We start from the raw sequence: 20,702 nt of genomic DNA on the forward strand, positions 1-20,702 counted from the left end.
ACACACCAATTTAATCCATTTCTAAAAAAAGTGGTCTAATTGACCATTTTAATTATTTCAATTAATTATTCTTTTTATCTAAGGTCTTGGTTTAGTTGGAAAAGTTAGTGTCATGAGCGTGATTTGAACCCATGACCTTCGGCTCAATACTCTGTTGCTCTAACCACTTGAGCTATCATGACTTCGATCCACTTGGACACCAACTCCTCATCTTAACCTAGAACTGCCAGACTTTTACCTCTTGTTGCCATATTTTCAAATGTCGTGTAATCAGGATTCGATTCTCAGTGGGCGACTTATATGAAGTGGCCATGGGGAGCTGTTAATGAAGTGATTCTTCTTTACTAATTATATATTAATCCATTTATGTTTAGTGGTCTAATTGACCATATAAATTATTTCAATTAATTATTCTTTTTATGTAAGGTCTTTGTTTAGATGGAAAAGTTAGTGTCACGAGCGGGATTCGAACTTCGATCCCCTCGGACACCAACTCCTCATCTCAACCTACAATCTTTCGAATTTTTCAAATGTGTAATCAGAAATCAATTCTCAGCGAATTATGAAGTGTATCCAGAGACTGTTAGTGAAGTGATTACTTCTGTCCTTATTATATTAATCAATCTATGTTTAGTGGTCTAATTGACCATATAAATTATTTCTATTAATTATACTTTTTATTAAAGTCTTGATTGAGATGAAAAAGTTATTGTCACAAGCGGGATTCGAACCCACCACCTTTGGCTCAATAGGCCACTGCTCTAACTACTTGTCACCAACTCCTCATCTCACCGTACAACCTTACAAATTTTTCCCTCTTTTCACCATTTTTGAAATGTGTAATCAGGATTTAATTCTCAGCGACTTATGAAGTGAATGCAGGGACTGTTATTGAAGTGATTACTTCTTTTCTTATTATATTAATCCATTTATGTTTAGTGGTCTAATTGACCATATTAATTATTTCAATTAATTATTCTTTTTATGTAAGGTATTGGTTGAGATAAGGAGTTGGTGTCCGAGTGGATCGAAGTCTAGGCACTAACTTTTTCATCAGAACCCAGACATTACATAAAAAGAATGATTAACTGAACTAATTTAATGTTTAAGAAAATATGTAATTTACTTTCTTCACAGAAAATTTGAATATTGAATACTTAAAAAACTAAATAGACAATGATTTAAGAATCTAGTGAATATTCACTATAGATATAAAAAGAAAACATAAAAAAACATTCTCGACGACAATTTTTACTGTGTATACTTTAAGAAAGCAAGGTAATTATGTATAGTTCGTTTTAATGGGAAAAATAATAATAATTGTCCGAGTCCAATGTCTTCGACGAACGTAAACCGGTGGGAGTTGCTCATGGGCTCAGTTGGGCTCGTATCGTCCCGGTTGAGTTTAGTTGTATGTCGTGCTCGAAATGAGCCGGTACTCTCCTTTACCGGAGTGGGGTGATCAAGGTCGGTAATTTTAGAGGAATAAGGATCAGCTTGAAAATGGAGATGGAGTACAAAGGTACGAAAAATATTTTCAACTTTTTACGCACACGCCGCCGTTTTCAACGATGACGACGCGGCTACGCTTCTTCAGCTAGCTGCACCGCGAACCTTTAACTACACGCATTATAAAGGTGTTATATTTAAAACAAAAATTAGAATTTTAACCAATTTGGTCTGCAAAAAGATCATCTCAATTATTTTTTTTTTTTTAAATATCCTGATTTATTTAACCAATGTCTACTATGGTTTGATAGACCTGATGTCTGTCTTTGTTTATCTTTTAAGACTTGTGTATTTTTCACTGTAAACGAACCGTTAAATGTCTAAATATACATTTGGCTAATAGCTTACAAAGAAAGAATAGAATTGAAAAGAGTTTTTTTTTAAATTTAAATGCTCTATACGAATTGAGTTCGACAAATTTTTTTGAACGTTTTTGCCTTTTCTGCAACGCATGCACGCCTTTTTCCGATTAAAAATTTCTTAATTTAAAGAAATCTTAAAAGCTTTCGCTTATTCTGAAGGCCATAAGTTGATCTTTCTTTATCTTGAGTTCTATGGCTTCATTTTGACAATGCTAATCATCATAGACATGAGTGCGGTGTGCATGAACAAAAGATGCTAACTTTTCCTCTGCCCACTGTAAGACGTTTAGTGTTCTTGCCTTAATCCAATTGATAGAAATAGGCTTTATACAACTCCTTATCGAGCTGTTGTTTCTAAAGCTCAAAGTCAATAGCCATGTCATTTAAACAAACAGGCCAAAATAGGAAAAAAAAACAACCCTCCATTCGCGAAACAATGCGTGAGCTTATAATAGCCGATACCCGGCCTGGGGAACGCGGCACTTTATTACAAATACTATTTTTTAAGTCGTAATGTAATGTACATTGTGGATAGTTTTAGGGTCATGGTCAACCCTCTCGTTCTTTGTTATGCTCCTTTCCTTTTGGCAATTTATTCCCAATAATTCATTTTTCTGACGCTGCAGCCTAGTTGTATTATTGCCTCTCCACCTCACAGCTTCGTCAGATAAGGATAAAAATTAATATACACATAATAAAAATATATTCATTTATCATGGTAGCCTGGTTAGCGTACATACTGCCCCGGAGTATTAGATACTCCTCGGAGTGATCAGGGAAGAAGCTTCTCCATTCACACTAATAAATTTCATTCACATTGTCAGAGAGTAATAGTATTCCTCGTGATTACCGAGGCATGTAGTCCCTCTATTCACGCTAATAAATTACATTCAAACTGCGCCAGAATACCCCATATTCCTTGGAATAATTAGGCATAAGCCCCTTCATTTACGCTAATAAATTACATTCCCACTGCCCCAGAGTACTCGATATTCCTCGGGTGTTTAGAGATGTAGTGTCTCCATCTACGTTAATAATTAAATTCACTAATTTCGTGGTCCGCTTGACCAATTAATATATTACAATTAATTAAGGTTTTTAGTTGAGATTAAAAAGTCAATGGTACGAGCGGGATTCGAACCCACGATCTTCGGCTAGATACGCCGCTGCTCTACCACTTCAGCTATCGTGACCTCGATCCACTCGGACACTAACTTCCCATCTCAACCCCACCTTTTTTTTTTTGAATGGCAAAAAGGAGGGAAAATTCAAATCCCGCTCGTACCATTGACTTTTTTATCTCAACTAAAAACCTTAATTAATGTTAATAATTAACATCCACAATGACCCCAAGTAAGGGCGTTGACACACGGAGCGGTTTTGACCGAAGCGTTTAGTTACAGCCTTACAGACCATTCTCCCCATGCAGTACTTTTTTTTTCTTTGATGAACATTCCATGGAACTGGCTACAAAGTGAAATCTCACAGTTATATACACACTACGTCACATTCGGTTTTCTTTTCTCTATGAAGTTTTGAAAAATAGTCTTTAAAAATAAATATTTAAGTTGATTTATATTTAGATGGGATCTCGGGTAGCCGAATAAGCGTGTCAGACTCTCGGCTCAGATCCTGCAGTTGTAGGTTCGATTCCAGTTTCGCTCCCCCCCCCAAAAAAAAAAATCAATCCTCTGATCAATAAAAGTAAAGTAATTCCTGTTCAGAGTCAAGGAAGGTTTAAACTACTTTTCATTTTTCATACTATAATTTAAAAGGCACAGAGCTGGGATTTGAACGAGGTCCCCTTCCTCCTCCAGATAATATTCAAAACAAAATCTTTATTAAACTAGTTACTACCATGTATCACCGACAGTCATACGCATACTTTGTACCCGTAAAGCTGTAGAAATAATTTAATTATAGGGTGATGTACTTTCAAGTAGTTGTAAAGTTAAAAGAGGCCCTGGAGGAAGGTGAGTTCGTTTTAAAAACGGTTGTGTTACTGTACAGCACCGTACAATTTGTAAATACTTAGATTCCCCCCCCCCCATTTTTAGTGGTGGTTAAGTATCAATATGTAAAGCTCTAGGTGTCAGGAAGTTGAGAATTAGCTAAAATTCTATTATTTATTAATCTTATTGAACTGGCATTGGCCCATTCCCCATGGAGTTCCCATGGATGAAGAGATACTTCTGGTGTCTCTGTTGTACTATCGTTGGAAGAAGAGAAGGGAGAAAAAACACAGGAGAATGTGGGTTCATCCAATTGTCGAGAAGAGAAGCGAAAGAGGGCATTTTAAGAATTTTTCAGAGATGAGGAAATACCCTGAAGAATGTTTTAACTTTACCAGGATGTAAATGGGCAGTTTTGACGAGTTACATAGTAAAATAAAATGCCGCATTACAAATTTTTTTCTCCACGTCTATTTTTTGCATCTTAAAAGTAAATAAGACTGACAAACAAACAACCCTTCAAGAAAGTGGGGTACGAACAGCTCAAATAAACGCCGCGTGTGTCAGGGCTGATGCAATACTTGGGTACCACTCACCGCCTGGCGTTTTCAAAACCGACGCGTTGGGTCGTCCCCTTATATGCAAAAATGAACGACGCACCGCCTCGATTTTTCTCACGGTAAACGCTTCGGTCAAAATCGCTCCGTGTGTCACCGCCAATCGATATTCTTCCAGATTATTGGGAAAGAAGCCTCTTTCATTCACGCTAATAAATAACATTGACATATCATCAGGATCTTTCCCAGTATTTTACCGAAATGGGGAAAAGTCGGATGGGTTGGACCTAGTAGGTTTTCTATGTTTAGGAATCATCCTTATGGAAGATATGGGCTATGTGTAAACTTGAAGAGGCAGGTTATTAAGGTTATGACTTTTCTAGGTAATTGATGGGAGTGATTAGTTCGTAACATGGTCTTTTCTTTTCGGGAAGTCATCTTTTAGGTAACAATTTTGATTCGGTTAATTTGTAAATTTATTAAATATTCAATTTTTGAATGAGGCAAATACGCCGAACAAATTGAAAAGTCTGTATTTTTCGAGCTAAGCGTGACAAGATCTCGAGGAAATATATTTTTGTTGAATATCGTAGGATTGATAATTGTTTGCTCAATAAAGAATTCGTGACCTGGTTAGTTTCAGTACTTTATCGGCATTCAGCGTATATAAAAGTACCCTTAGCCTCTTAATGAATATCTTAGGCTTTTTCCACCTTGCCAAGACTTCTTTCCTTTTTTTCCTTAGACAAATTAAAACGGATGATCTTACATCTGCGTTTTCTACCAAAAATAAACATTATATGCGTAATGTTATTCATTGGGTTTCATGTTTCAAGCCATTTGGGCCGGTCGTTGTTCCCCCGGATTTGCATAAACAATACCGGGTGGATCGTGTTGTACAGTATTGTTTTCGTCCTCAAGTCTTGTCAAAAGTGTTACACTTTTTGCGCGAGTATGCTCAAAACGTCGTATTGTATAAGAAAACTTTTCAGAAAAAGGTCGCCTCACCCTGCTAATAGCCCCGACATCTCATCACATGGCTCAATATTCCTCGGGTTAATTAAGGCTAAGTCTCTTCGCTAATAAATTGAATTTCCACTGCGTTTCAGAGTATTCGATATTCTCTTGTAATTAGGGATGGAGCCTCTCCATTCAGTCCCTATAACATTCTTAAATCCTCTAGATTATTTAGGAATAAGCCCCTATTATTCACGTTAATAAATAACATTGCCATAGCCGCACAAAACTCGATATTCCTAGGGTAAAAGGGAAGAAGTTTCTCCATTCGCGCTAATAAATTACATCCACATATTGGGCATCATTCACACTGTCCTAAGTAATTGACATTCAAAGAATACCCTTTCATTGACGCTAATAAATAACAATGACATTCCCCCAGAATACTCGAAATTCCTTGGAGTAAAAAGGAAAGAAGTTTCTCCATTCACGGTAATAAATTACATCAACATATTAGACATCATTCACACTGTCCTAAGTAATTGAAATTCAAAGAATACCCTTTCATTGAAGCTAATAAATAACAATGACATTGCCCCAGAATACTCGAAATTCCTTGGAGTAAAAAGGAAAAAAGTTTCTCCATTCACGCTAATAAATTACATCAACATATTAGACATCATTCACACTGTCCTAAGTAATTGAAATTCAAAGAATACCCTTTCATTGAAGCTAATAAATAACAATGACATTTCCCCAGAATACTCGAAATTCCTTGGAGTAAAAAGGAAAGAAGTTTCTCCATTCACGCTAATAAATTACATCAACGTATTAGACATCATTCACACTGTCCTAAGTAATTGAAATTCAAAGAATACCCTTTCATTGTCGCTAATAAATAACAATGAGGAATGAATGAAAGAAGTTTCTCCATTCACGCTAATAAATTACATCCACTGTTTACTGTCATATTACATCGTTCGCACTGTCATAAGCAATCGATAAAACTTCGTATTATTTAAAAGATAATGTTCAGAAAAAGGTATACGTTTCACCCTGCTTATCGAACCGACATCGCAGCTCATGACTCGAGTATTTTTCCAGTCTACGGTGGATTTTCGTTTATTGAAAAGGACGAACATTAGAAACCACAGGAGTGATAATGAAATCTTAGGTCAAATACATACCGTTATCTGACTCTTATGTTAATATAATTTATATGATTGTTTACATAGACTGATCCTCCACTCGACTATGTACTCCGGGTGGCTGAATTTTATTTTCTATTGTAATTTTCGTAAGGAACGTCTCATTTAAGACTGTTGACTACAAAACTTAAGAGAAATTTATGCAGTGTAAGAGGGAATTGCATCGTATACCTGTCGCAGATCGGGGCTTCAAATGTTAAGCCGCATTCATAGAAAAATCTTTGTTAAAAAATAATGTGATATAAAATATCAGATAAAATTAGATAAAACGCATACGTAAAACAGTTTTTACTGATGTGTCTTGTAATGACTAAACAAAAATTTTCCCTTGGAATGCAATGTTTCTGAGAGCCCAATTTTTAATCGTGCGACGGAACTTCATTTTTTAGACCATGCTTTATTTTTGATCTTTTATACGTCTATGATCTTGTTATTTTTGTCATTTGTGTGAAAATACACACTCAACTATCTAGCACTGAAAATTTATCTGAAAATCATACACAACACAATATCAAAGACAAACAAAAAACACTAAAACACATAGTTCGTCAAATTATTGGTTCAGATGTTTCCATTCTAGGATGTCTTTAAAAGGTAGAGCCTTTGGCTCTCGATGATTTTTAATTACTGGAGAATGTCAGTTGAAAATGGAATGCTATGAAAATGGTCAGGAATAATCCACTGCTCAGATTTCTTCCAAAAATACAACATATCGCCGAGTCCGAAACCAGAATAAGGCAGCATTCCTTCTTCTCCTGGGAGGATGCGATGATTTCCACAACACTTTGGCGCTGTACCTAGTTCTAAGGGTACCGTATAGCTATGGGAACATTTAAGTCGTTATGGTTAGAGGGGTTAAAAATATAGAACAGAGGGTTGACAATGAATTATATTATTCGTGATTGTTAGGCCTAGATTCTACGGAGATTTCAAGGTTTGGTTGAACCCCACAATTCTATGCCAGTTCTGTCATTTTTAGTCTTGTACGGGGTTTCATGTCAGTCGAATGTCTATATACAGCCCAAGGTATAGGGTGGCGGTTTTGGTAGGATTGGTGTGAGGTTTATAATAGCTTCGGAGTAGAGTGATATGACGGAGGGTGTTTTGGGATTTTGAAGTGCTGTGTTCGATTCGCCATTTTTCGAACCACCCTGAATATGGTATGTATGGAGGTTTTGGTGATCTAAACGGGGTCGGAGCTGGAGGATAGAATGGCAATATTGTCAGCGTATGTTAGGATAGTCGTGTCGGGATGGAAAGGGATATTAGCAGTATATACTCAGTACAGTAACGGACCGATGACGCTACCCTGAACGCGCCCGTGGATTTGTGAGGAGAGTGAGAGAATCCATTCTATAAAGTACCAGGCCAGGAAAGACTGAAGTATTAGGAAGGATGCCCTTGGATTTCCAGAGCAACCGCTAGTGCGATGATTAAAACCTGATCGAAGTCGATGACGATCTCCGAGCGGTGATTTCCACAACACGGTGGCACTGTTGACAATCAATGTGTACCTCGACATAAGGATTTGACGCGACTGCTAAAAGTTCCAACCTTAACCAAATTCAATCCCTTAAATCTAAAATCCTCGGAACAATAATCACTCACTATGTCTCCAACTACATTTTGGTGACTGGGGACTGCGGTGGCCGACTCGTATTTGCCATGTTTGCGGTCCGGGACCGAATCACGCGTAGCCCATGATTTGTTAATTGAAAATAATATGAAAAATGTATTGTAAAGTAATTTGACTCTTCGTCCGCAACACCCAATGGTTAGTTGGAGCCCTTCTGTAAGACATTTTAGTAACTGCCTGGTTAACAAGTTATTTACTAGGTTAGTCACCACTTCTCAAAAAATGGCTTCGCCTTTCATGCTGAAGTCAATGAGCTTGCGACACCTCTGTATATAAGCAGCAGCTTAACCTAGTTAGTGCAGATTACAGACTCGTCTACGGCAACTCATCCGACACTCATTAATGGAGCAAGTCGCAACAGCAAGTATCACAACAGCACTTATCTCTCGAACTCCCAACAGCCCATCCACCTCATCGTCATCATTCCACGGACTTCAACCAACAGCTCCACCCATAACACCGGCCCTTCTCAGGGTCACCAACATCCCAGTTCACTAAAGCATAACTCTAACCGACTTATATAGTTCATCGTCACTGCTGCTGCTCCTAGGATAGACCCTTTCGAACTCTATGTTCTAACGGCTTTCATCACTGGATTAATTTTACTTATTGTATCGAATGAATGTAGTGTTAAAAATATGAATATTTAAAAAATTGTTAGTTTACCCGCACATCTGCTAGGATCACATCAATATACATTGATTCAATGGTTGGTTTTGATTTTGTTTAAATATTATAATTAATTATGGTTTTTAGTTGAGATAAAAAAGTCAATGGCACGAGTGGGATTCGAACCCACGATCTTCGGCTTGATACGCCGCTGCTCTACCACTTGAGCTATCGTGACCTCGATCCACTCGGACAATGGCAAAAAGGAGGGAAATTCAAAAGGTGCGGTTGAGATGGGAAGTGGTGTCCAGTGGATCGAGGTCACGATAGCTCAAGTGGTAGAGCAGCGGCGTATCAAGCCGAAGATCGTGGGTTCGAATCCCGCTCGTGCCATTGACTTTTTTATCTCAACTAAAAACCATAATTAATTATAATATATTAATAGGTCAAGCGGACAACGAAATTAGTGAATTTTGTTTAAAGTTTGTCCTAGTTTGTGTTAGAAAATAGAAAATTAAAATCAACTCCATCAACACAGAAGGTTATTATTTTTAACAACAAGACTCACTTTATTAAACGGTGGTCTAGAGTTCCGAGGTAATGTTGTAACCATGTCTACGTTGGTTAAAAGTACTTAGAGAACTTTGGGCTTGATAGCATGTAGAACTTTCTTAATTTTCACACGTTTCCACTTTTAAATTGGGGATTCGAACTTGACACGGGGAGGATATTGTTGTTGAGAAAAGTCCGTTGAAATTGCTTATCTGCAAAAGTCTCTTTCGGCAAACTTGGGTTTAATAGTGTGTGGGCAAGCCTATTTCCGATGCAGGTTTCTAAAATTCAGGTTATAAGGAAATTTAATTTCTTTCTAGTTGCAGGCCGTTCAATAATGTGCTATGGGTGTCAAAAATGCTCACGTGACATTCTGCCTAAACATATACACATCCCAATTATAATTGTCATACATATGCTTTGTTGTTTTAATCATGGAACATTCTTATGGAAGAGGACGATATCGACTAAAATTTCCGGTTTTCAATTGATAATATTTGAAACTAACTGGTCAGAAGAACATGATTATTCAGAGATCGTGAGATGCGCTCTGAATAATCATCGATTAACGGTCACTAATCACCACACATTATGAAGAACGAATGATCGACCCACAGTATAGAGATGATGATGAATTATCTGACCCTTTTATGACCCTTCATCTTCATCATGGCCAAACCTTGTTATTCTCGTTATTAATTTTTTATATATATTTAAACTGTTCAATCTTGGAAGAAAAGGCTCAATTATGTTCACTTTGTAATAGTCTCTATAATTATGAATGCTGACAAAGGTAGCAGGTTTATTTTATATATAAAAAAAAACCAAGCCATTTGGTACGCCAGATCACCAAATATTTAATCCAAAAACTGAGATGATTTGTGGATCAGGACGATATCACTTTAATCACTAATAAAATTATTGAACACGGACTAACCCAGGGGTTTGTACTGGGTCCTACCCTTTTTGTTCTTTATATTAATGGCTTGTCCCATCAGCCCTAAACGCTTTTGCAAATGACTTGACCTTTGTAATATTATTAGGTACATATAATTTTATGTATTATCTTTTGGCCCAAAAGTTCATCTCTTTGTTTTCGTTTATTTTTATTTTCACTCCATGTGCCTTTATGTGCTTAAATTTTTTATTTTTTATCTTGACCCGTTACCGGATTGAAAAGAAAACATAATAAAACGTTAACTCGATAAGGAAAAATCATTATTTGTGCTTGAGTCACTTTCATGGAGAAATTGCCATTATCAAGCCTATAATCGAAACCTGATTAAATTCTTCAAATGAAAAAAATTTAATCGTTCTTGAAATTCCTAAAAATAATATCTGCGATAAGCAAAGGTCATTAAAAAAATAAAATGAAAATAAAAAAAACATGATTCATGCGTGGAACTAGAGGATAGTTTAAAGAAAAAAATTAAAATTTTTATTTATAAATAAATTATATTGACATTCAATTGTACATCTTTTGTAAACTCATCGAAGTAATTTTTTTTTCTTTTATCTCGATACATTTGATACGAGCCTTCAATATTATCAGTTTGGCCATTTAAGATTATTCTGGCATTTCATCGATCTTTTGGTTTGTCACTCTTGGCATTTCGCCACCTTCATTTTGTCTGTGGCTTGATCAAGTGGCTTTTATATCTGTAACTTGTTTGTTTGCTTACTTTACCCTGTTGCTTGCGGGATATTTTTATCAGCTTTGACAAAAAGAAATAATTGTCCTCGAGACTTTTTCAATCAGAAAGTTTAGTAAGGACCAAACTGTCTTCAACTAACAAATCTTAAAAAGATATTTCATTGATGTTTAAAAAATTGTTTTAATGATCGTACGTTTTTATTTGTTTAAGAAAATGAAAATTAAAAAGTGTATCGCCAGTAGTTGTTTATTCCATAACCATTAAAACCGGACAAAATTAAGTTTTGATTGTGATGAAAAATGTGTCGTTTTTTCCTGGATTTTATGAGACCTTTCAATAGCATAGACGAACATCTCATACTAAAATTATACTAGTCATATTATAAAATATGAAATGGGTGTATATCTAAAATATCATATGAAAATTAATTACGATTAAAATTAAAAGTTATATAAATTAATTATAAAAACTTTATGAATAATTTTTTCATATTATAAAAAAATCGTGAATTAATAGAAGAATGATTTTTTTATATTTAATTTTTATACATTCGTTTAATTAATTTTTACGAGGTCCCCTAAGTTTGTTTAATGCTTTAAAGAAAGGATTAATTTGAAATTAATAGTGTTAATTTCAAGTTAAAATTTTTTATTTCAAGTTAATAAAGGTTAATTTGAAGTAAAAAAGGTAATTTGAAATGAATAGGTTAAAAATGATAATTTGAAATTAAAAAGTGTTAATTTGACGTTAAAATAAGGTTAACGTGAAGTTAAAAAGCGTAAATTGACGTTAAAATAAGGTTAATTTGAAGTTAAAATGAGGTTAACGTGAAGTTAAATAAGGTTAATTTGAATTTAAAATAAGGTTGAATTGAAGTTAAAAAAGTTAATTTGAAATGAAGAAAAGGTTAGTTTGAAGTTAAAATAAGGTTAATTTGAAGTGAAAATAAGGTTGAATTGAAGTTAAAAAAGTTAATTTGAAATGAAGAAAAGGTTAGTTTGAAGTTAAAATAAGGTTAATTTGAAGTTAAAATAAGGTTAATGTGATGTTAAAAAAACGTTAATTTGAAGTTAAAAAGGTTAATTTGAACTGAAGAAATGGTTAATTTGAAATTAAAATAAGGTTAATGTGAAGTTAAAAAAGGTTAATTTGAAGTTAATGAAAAAGGTTAATTTGAAATGAAAAAGGTTAATTTAAAGTTAAATGTGAATTTAAAAAAGGTTAATTTGTTTTTATATTTAGTTTTTTAAATTTAATTTTTATATTTACATGTAATTAATTTTCACGAGGTCTCTTAATTTTGTTTAATGCTTCAAAAGAAAGGATTAATTTGAAATTAAAAAGTGTTAATTTGAAGTTAAAAATATTTATTTGAAGTTAAAAAGGGTTAATTTGAAATGAAATGGTTGAAGTTAAAAAGGTTAATTTGAAATTAAAGTGTTAATTTGACGTTAAAATAAGGTTAATTTGAAATTAAAATGAGGTTAACGTGAAGTTAAAAAGGTTAATTTGGAATTAGAAAGGGTTAATTTAAAGTTAAAATACGGTTAATTTAAAGAAATTAAAATATGGTTAATGTGAATTTAAAAAGGTTAATTTTATGTTAAATAGGTTAATTTGAAATAGTTAACTTGAGGTTAAAATGAGGTTAATTTGAAGTTAAAATAAGGTTAATGTGAAGAAAAGTTTAATTTGAAGTTAAAAAAGTTAGTTTCGGGTTAAAAAGGTTAATTTGAAATGAAGAAAAGGTTAATTTAAAGTTAAAAAAGCTTAATTTGAAGTTGAAAAAGTTTAATTTGAAGTTAAAAAAGTTAATCACAAGTAGTGAAAAAAGAACAGCTTTCAGATGAAGAACCTCAGCAAGATCCAGGATGCTCAAATCCTACTAGTCTAGTCTCCGAATAGGTGCAGGTCAAAGTGCCAGTGAAAGTGGAATATCTAAAAAGCATAAGTATCATGACAGCTACTTAGATTTGGGATTTATAGAGGCTAACGAGGGTAAAGCTCAGTGTGTGATTTGCGCGAAAGTCCTTCCAAGCAGTTGAATAGTTCAAGTTAAATTGTATCGACTTCACCTCAGGGAGAAACAGACTGATGTTTTCGTGAAGAAGCGCTGAACTGGCTGCTTCTGAAACTTCATTAAAACTCATGCAAAAACTGTTAATGAAAATTCACTGATAGCTCTTCCCTGTTAAGTTATCAAGTGGCACAGTTAGGTAAAGCTCATACCATCGTTGAAACCCTCATAGTACGGTGTGTTATACTCTATCTTGCATGGTTGACGAAAAAACAGGAAAACTTATACGTTCGGTGCCATTATCAAACAATACTGTCAAAAGACGGATACTTGATTTATCAAATGGTGTGAAAGAATTGCTGGTTCCTCCCGTCCAACACCATTCATTTTCTCTCCAGATCGACAAATTAACTGACGTCGCGGGTCCTTCGCCCGTTGTGAATACTCGGAATGTTTCGATCTTCTCTTGTGGAAAGCACTTCCTGCCAATGCAACAGGTGCCGCAATATTCCGTTTGACAGTCGAATTTTTCCCAACTAACGAAATTCCATGGGCTAATTGCATTGATGTGTGCACAGATGGGGCAAAAGCAATGATTGGCCGAACGATCTGAGTGATTATTAAAACTTAAGATTAATGAAGGATTGCTGTAGCAGGCATTGTGTTCTGACAGGCATGCTTTAGCTATGAAACATATGCCAGCCTCTTTAAAAAAAATATCGGATGAGTTTGTTCAAATTATTAATGATATCAAGTCGCGGCCATTGAAGTCAAGACCTTTCACAATACTATGTGACGATATGGGAAGCCTTCATCATTCCATGCGTCTCCATACAGAAATGAGGTGGCTGTCTCGTGGGAAAGTACTCTCACGATTACCGGAATTACGTTCTGAAGTCTTATTTCTGTTGTTGGAATATAATGTCAGATTGGCCAACGTTTTCAATAAAAAGAAATGCCAATGTATACTGTCGTATTTAACAGATATTTTCATGAAAATGAATGAGTTGAGTCTTTCTTTGCAAGAGAAGCGTATCACAACTTTCGATTCTAATGACAAAGTTCACGCCTTCAAAACAAATATCCGGTTTTGGGTTGAATCTGTTGAGAAGGAAGAGGTGGAGTGTTTTTCTGTGTTAAATGATGTTTTAAACGAAAACAAACTGGGGCTTACAAACGGCACGTTGATTGACAAAATTGTACACCTTTGAAGTTTGGAGATGTCCTTTGACCACTACTTCCCAACAACTTCAGATACAATGCTGCAATTTCGACAAAGCCAACCAGTCTATCTTTAAGTGAATACGAAAGTGTCAAAACATTGCTTCAGACCCCACCTTGAAATCTTCTTTCGAGTCCGATGGTTACCCACATTTTTGACTCCATCTGGAAAACAAAAAATTTCAACTGCTCGTTGAAAAAGCGAAACTTGTTCCATTTGCCACAACATACCTCTGCGAATCCAGATTTTCTATCTATACAACCACCAAAACTAAATACAAAAGCTGCCTATAAGAAGAACCCGACATCCGTTTCCAGCTATCAAAAATTATCAAAAATTAAACCCAACATGTCCAATTTTTTCGTTGATCGATGAAATATGTGAACACCTTCGAAGTTTGGAAATGTCTTTTGAGCACTACGTCCTAACAGCTCGAAATACAATGCTGCAAGACCATGAATGGGTGGTCAAACCGTTTTCTGTTTCGACAAAGCCAACTAGTCTATCTTCAAGTGAATACGAATTTTGATAGATATTACTTCAGGCTCTACTTTCAAATCTACTTCAAACCACTTGTTGAAAAAGCAAAACGTGTTCTTCTTCCATTTGCCACAATTTACCTATGCGAATCCGGATTTTCAATCTACACAGCCACAAGCTAAACCGAAGCTGACTGGATGCTGTACCTGACATCCGTCTCCTGCTGTCAGAAATTAAACCCAACATATCCAAACTGTGAAGATTAAAACAATCTCACTCTACCCTTTAATTCATTGGATGCGCTGGATATTGGATGGCTTGGATTGTTCCATGCTTAAGAAAATGGCCGCAATGTCTTGTATAGAATTCACTAGGTTCGTGGTCCGCTTGACCTATTATCTTTCAATTAATTAAGGTTTGAAATAAAAAAGTCAGTATCACAAGCGGGATTCGAACCCACGATCTTCGGCTTGATACGCCGCTGCTCTACCACTTGAGCTATCGTGACCTCGATCCCCTCGGGCACTAACTTCCCATCTCAACCGNCGCTGCTCTCCCACTTGAGCTATCGTGACCTCGATCCACTCGGACACTAACTTCCCATCTCAACCCCACCTTTTGAATTTTCCCTCCTTTTTGCTATTTTTCAAATGTCGTGTAATCGGATTGGATTCTCGACGACAAATGACCTGACTTTTTTATCTCAACTAAAAACCTTAATTAATTGTAATATATTAATTGGTCAAGCGGACCACGAAATTAGTGAATTTTTAGTTAATGTTGTATTACTTTTGAAATTGGTTTGGGTTTTACAAAACTATTGATTTCGTTCTGACAAATTTGATTTTTGTGTTCCAGATTTTGAAAATAAGGTTAAGTACGCCAATCTAATGTTTTGTTTTCATAGTGATATCCTCCTCCATCACCTAATTAGGAATGGGCTGGCTAATTTATAAAACGTTAATTTACTACATACTATAAGCATTTAATTATAAATATTTGAATGAGAGGGGGCCGCCCTGGATTTTGTTCTGTGAAAGGGGAAAAAGTTTGGGAAGCCCTGCTGTAAGGTAAAGGTCCGGGGTTCGAATCCAGCGGCCCTGCATTTGAACCCGACCTCGACATACTTACAAACGGGCTTTTTTTAAAATATCGGCTCATCGGGCGTTGATATGGACTCTGCTGTTGCCAATCCCCGTAAAATAATTAATTTGAAATTAAAAAAAGGTTAATTTGATGTTAAAAAGGGTTAATTTGACGGGAAAATGGTACTGACTGGTTGACAATTTTCAGTAGTTTTGGCTCGTGAAGTTAATTGCAGAAGACGTAAGTTCAATTACACTCCCTGCCCAGGTCCAACAAATTTTCCCGACTTCCCTACCGAAAATGACTACTAGAATGCCCCTTCTTTGACGGGATTTATTTTATGTGAATCATTTTCATTTTGTGGGAAATTACGATGGGTCAGACACGTCCTAGCTTGTGCACGTTTTTGTCGCATCATCAACCCCCCCAAAAAACCATTTACTGATTTAATTTCAAAACAATTTTGAATTTAATACCATGCTAAAACTCGTGCTTGGTAAATATACTTTTATTTATTGTAAACCATCTTGGCAACTAGGATAAAGATAAACTGACTAACGGTCGAAAGCATTTATGCAGAGGCAATCGCTGATGGTATTCCGAGTACAAACAGGTTCTCCGTTAAGGGGAAGTCCCGTATTATTGTTATCGTCATGATGATGCACAGGTTTTTCAAGAAAAAAAAATCTCTACTCACATTAGTCAGCATTTTCTTACTGACTTTGAAGTTTAATGGTCTCGATGTGGACACTGATCACCCTAACATTGGCTGAATTTATCTTTAAGCTCATTTTAATCCCACGGTGTTATTTAATTTTAAAAAACTTTTAAAAGCAGCTTGCCAAGCGTCGAAGCCGGAAAAGAAAGGCGTGGATAGATGGAATCAAGGGCGCGTATGAAACTGTTATTTATAGAGGTTTGCATGATTAGCGTTATGCTAAGTATCCCAGAGCGGACTTCGTGTCGTCGCCCGTTAAATCATCAATGCGCGTCAATGTTTTGCACCTTTTTCAGACGAGAGGATCGGTAATGTTGCAGTTTTTATTTTACGTTTATTAATAATAAGTTATAAAGTTATAAATTATTATTATTTATTATAAATTATTCTGTGTCCTGTTGGGATGAATAACTTAATTGAGAGAAGCCGGGTTCCATCTTACAATTAGTGGACGTAATAAACCTGAGGAAAAAGCTTAAAAAAATCTACACCGATAACATGTAAATAAATACTTTCTAAAGAAAGAGTTACAAAAAAGAAGAAGAAGAAAAACCTGTTTTCTCATTTTCTTGGTGATCCTTTTCAGTTTGGAAAGGGAAAAAAATGTGTGGTTAATTATTGTTAACGAGTTAGTTAATGAGTTTTGGGTATTTTAATAATAACAACGCTGATGATTTATAGTTTTAAGGCCAAAAACAGCCTTTTTAGTACATTTATCGTACCAAGATCCACATTTATTTGACCTCCCATTTTTATACTGGAACCATTCCGTGAACGGATTTATTAACCCTAATATCATAGAATTGACTCGAATTTGTTTAGAAAAAATTTAAATAAAAAAGAAAACAAAAATGAAATTCGTAATTTTTGATTAAATGGACAAAACTACAATCAGACAAACACCAGTACAACTTTTTAACCCTTTACAGTCCATAATCTGACATATTGGACCACACACACTCAGTAGACAAACCTTTATGTCCTCCTCCGAAACCTATTACTCCAAATGAAATAAAAAAGTTATTATTTACCTTAAAAAAACTTTCAAAACATAATACATACCAAACTACCAATTTGGCTTTCGTTCATACCACAGCACCATCCAACAGTTGAGTTTTAGGAGTCATTTTTTCCATCCTTGACTTATAGGAGTATTGCCGCCTTCTCTCCAAGTTAAAGGTTTTTGGTCTATCGTGACTGCGGCGTATTGAGCCGAAGGTCGTGGGTTCGAATCTCGCTCGTGACAACAATTTTTCATCTCAACCAAAAACCTTAAATAAAAAGAATAATTAATATGGTCAATTATGACTACCAAACAAATTTGGATTAATTTGACACTCTATTGACCAGAATCTTTCTGGAGAAACTTGGTTCCATCTAATAATTTAAATAATTCACTTTTATGACCATAAAGTTAGAAAAATCAATAATTAAAAGGTATTCTGTCATTATATTGGGTTGTCCGGAAAATAATGCAGGATTTTGGTATTAAACAAAAAAAAAAGAAACTAGTTACTTTAAAGCAATGTTCTTTAATCAAAATAATTTCCCATACTCTCAATACATTTCTCCCAACGTGTTGGTAACTTATTAATTCCGTCTGAGTAGAATTCAGAATTTTTAGAATTGATAAAGTCAATAAATGCATTTTCCAGTTCCGTTTGATTTTTGAATATTATGTGTTGTAAGTAGTGGTCCAGGTGTCTAAAAAAATGGTAGTCAGTAGGCGAGAGGTCCGGAGAGTAGGGTGGGTGAGGCAAAGTTTCATAGCCAAGCTCCAATAATTTTTGTGACGTTACACGTGACACATGTGGTCGAGCGTTGTCATGCAACAAAATGGGCCCTTTCCGATTGACCAAAGAGGGCTTCATTACTGCCAATTTCTGATGCATGGTATTAATTTGGTTACAGTATGATTCAGCATTGATGGTTTCGCCAGGATTTAAGAAGCTGTAGTGTATTAAACCAAATGAAGCCCACCATACCGTAACCATTACCTTTTTTTGATGAGTTGGGGGCTTTGGAAAATGTATTGGAGCTTCTCCTTTGTCGAGCCACTGTCCAGAACGTCTAGTGTTATCGTAGAGAATCCACTTTTCGTCACATGTAACAATTCTGGCCAGAAATGGGTCATTTTTGTTTCGACAAAGAAGTGATGCACAAACATCAAAGCGCTGATTTTTTTGGCGATCGTTTAATGAGTGTGGAACCCAATTTTCGAGTTTTTTCACTTTTCCAATCGCCTTGAGGTGGTCAGCGACGGTCGTTTTACTGACTTTGAGTTGCTCTGCAAGTTCTCGAACAGTTGTTTTGGGGTTTTCTTCCACCACTGATCGCAGAACATCATCATTAAGAGAGGAAGGCCTTCCACGACCTTCTTCATCTTCAAGGCTGAAATCTCCCTCCCGAAATTTTTTAAACCACCTTTGCACAGTGCACTCATTAACACAACCCTCGCCCCAGACTTGGTTAATGTTTCTAGCCGTTTGGGCTCCGCTTCGGCCGAGTTTAAACTCGTAAAAGAAAATCGTACGAAATTCTCGCTTTGACATTATAAGGATGACTGAATTATTTCCAAGTAGCGGAATGCTACAGAGGTAAACAAACAATATCATTTGGAAGAGGATTAATAAGTGTTGACATTCATACAAATGAGTAATCCTGTAAACGTAAACAGAATATTTTATATAGATTTTTTTTAATGAAAACTTAAAATCCTGCATTATTTTCCGGACAACCCAATAATATATATTGCTATGAGAAATTTTATTTTTTCCAACGACAACGTTTTTTATTTCGTTAATAAACCGGTACAAAACAGATACCCTTTTAGTCCGAGATATGTTACATTGGAAAATAATTAACTAAAAACACAACTTTTTCCTAAATGAGATGATCTATTGTACGTAATTTCCGTAAACGAACTCTAATTAATTATTAAAAATTCAGCTGAAAGTCCTTCATGACAATAGAAGGCTGGTTTTGCGGCAAATATTGTTACACATGATTTCTCAAGTGAAACTTCACTGACAAAGTTACTTGAAGAAATAAAAACAAAAGGAAATTCACCTAATAAGGTTCTTTATTTTTATGGCAATTTCAGAATTTATATTTCGTTAAGGTTATAAAGATACCTGGGTGCCAGACAAGGATGAGGATTAAACGCTTTAAAAGGATCTTTCCAGGTTTTTGGCCATCATAGTGAGACCAGTCTATAAGCTCAAAGTGTTTTGTTTGTTGGAAGTTGCTTGCAAAGGATTCGGGTTAGACGGCAATATTGTGTTGGTAATGACCGTCCCGGAAGTCTGTCGTGTAAATGGTAATCAGGGTGGGACTAAAAATGCTCGCCTGTAAGACGGCGGCTTTTATTGATCGGATTCTGTGTGTATCTAGGTTGGATAGTGAACGCTTGAAACGTGGCCTATAGAAGATTTTATCCTTTATCCTCAAAGTGTTCTCGGATGTTGACGGTTGCTTGGATAGGATTCGGTCTAGAAAGCAAAATTAATCACCAAACCTAACCATCCCTAACCAGGCTAAATTGCGTTGATAATTATGGTGGTGGAAGTCAGTAGTTTAAAAGGTAAGGATGGGACTAAGAATGCTCTTTTGTGGGGCGCCGGCTTGTATCTGCCCATATGTGAGTATTTGCTGCTGCACGTCACTCTGAAGCAACAAGTTAAATAGGATTTCAGGATAAGTTGATAAGAAATGGGTAGGAAACGTATACGTTTATAAGGGTGGCTGGGAAAGCTAGACCCATGGAAAGCCTGGACTGAATACAGCCAAGAATAAACTTTCTTTTTGAAAGCGGAGGAAATGGTATCATTGACTTTGAACCCTTGCTGGATCGTGGAATGATGGGCAGAAGCCGAATTGAAGAGATGGAAAAAAGTGTTTCTAGGATGAATATCAAACGTTTTAAAAGGAGTTTATCGAGAATTTTGGGCATCACAGGAAGACCAGTCTTTAAGCTCAAAGTGTTCTTGTATGTTGGAGGTTGCTTGAGTAAGCGGGCGCCGTCGCTCTATCTACTTATCGCGATTAGACAGAAGTCAGCCAATGACAAGCATTAAACCAGAGCGATAGTATTCATATACATTTAGTCTTACACTAGCCCGTCTTAATATTGTAATAAACAAACAAAAAGTCAAACAATCAAGGCATGTCCGCCACTACTCT

General features: G+C 35.7%; 1 protein-coding gene across 5 annotated transcripts in view; it reads left to right on the forward strand.

Moving 5' to 3' along the window:
- Nucleotides 1-1,384: 1,384 nt before the first annotated feature.
- The window catches only part of LOC106664767 (multiple C2 and transmembrane domain-containing protein), a 131,078-nt gene continuing 111,760 nt past the window's right edge, over nucleotides 1,385-20,702 (forward strand). For 2 of the 5 annotated variants that reach the window (XM_014390758.2, XM_014390759.2), the window contains exon 1: nucleotides 1,385-1,522. In XM_014390758.2, coding sequence (XP_014246244.1) covers nucleotides 1,504-1,522 — 19 coding nt within the window. In that variant the 5' untranslated portion in view covers nucleotides 1,385-1,503. The remainder of the gene's footprint in view (nucleotides 1,523-20,702) is intronic. The other 3 variants (XM_024228152.1, XM_024228155.1, XM_024228154.1) reach the window with 2 other exon arrangements.

Source organism: Cimex lectularius, unplaced genomic scaffold (genome assembly GCF_000648675.2).
Source record: "Cimex lectularius strain Harlan isolate CLEC.00 unplaced genomic scaffold, Clec_2.1 scaffold154, whole genome shotgun sequence".
Lineage (NCBI taxonomy): Eukaryota > Metazoa > Arthropoda > Insecta > Hemiptera > Cimicidae > Cimex > Cimex lectularius.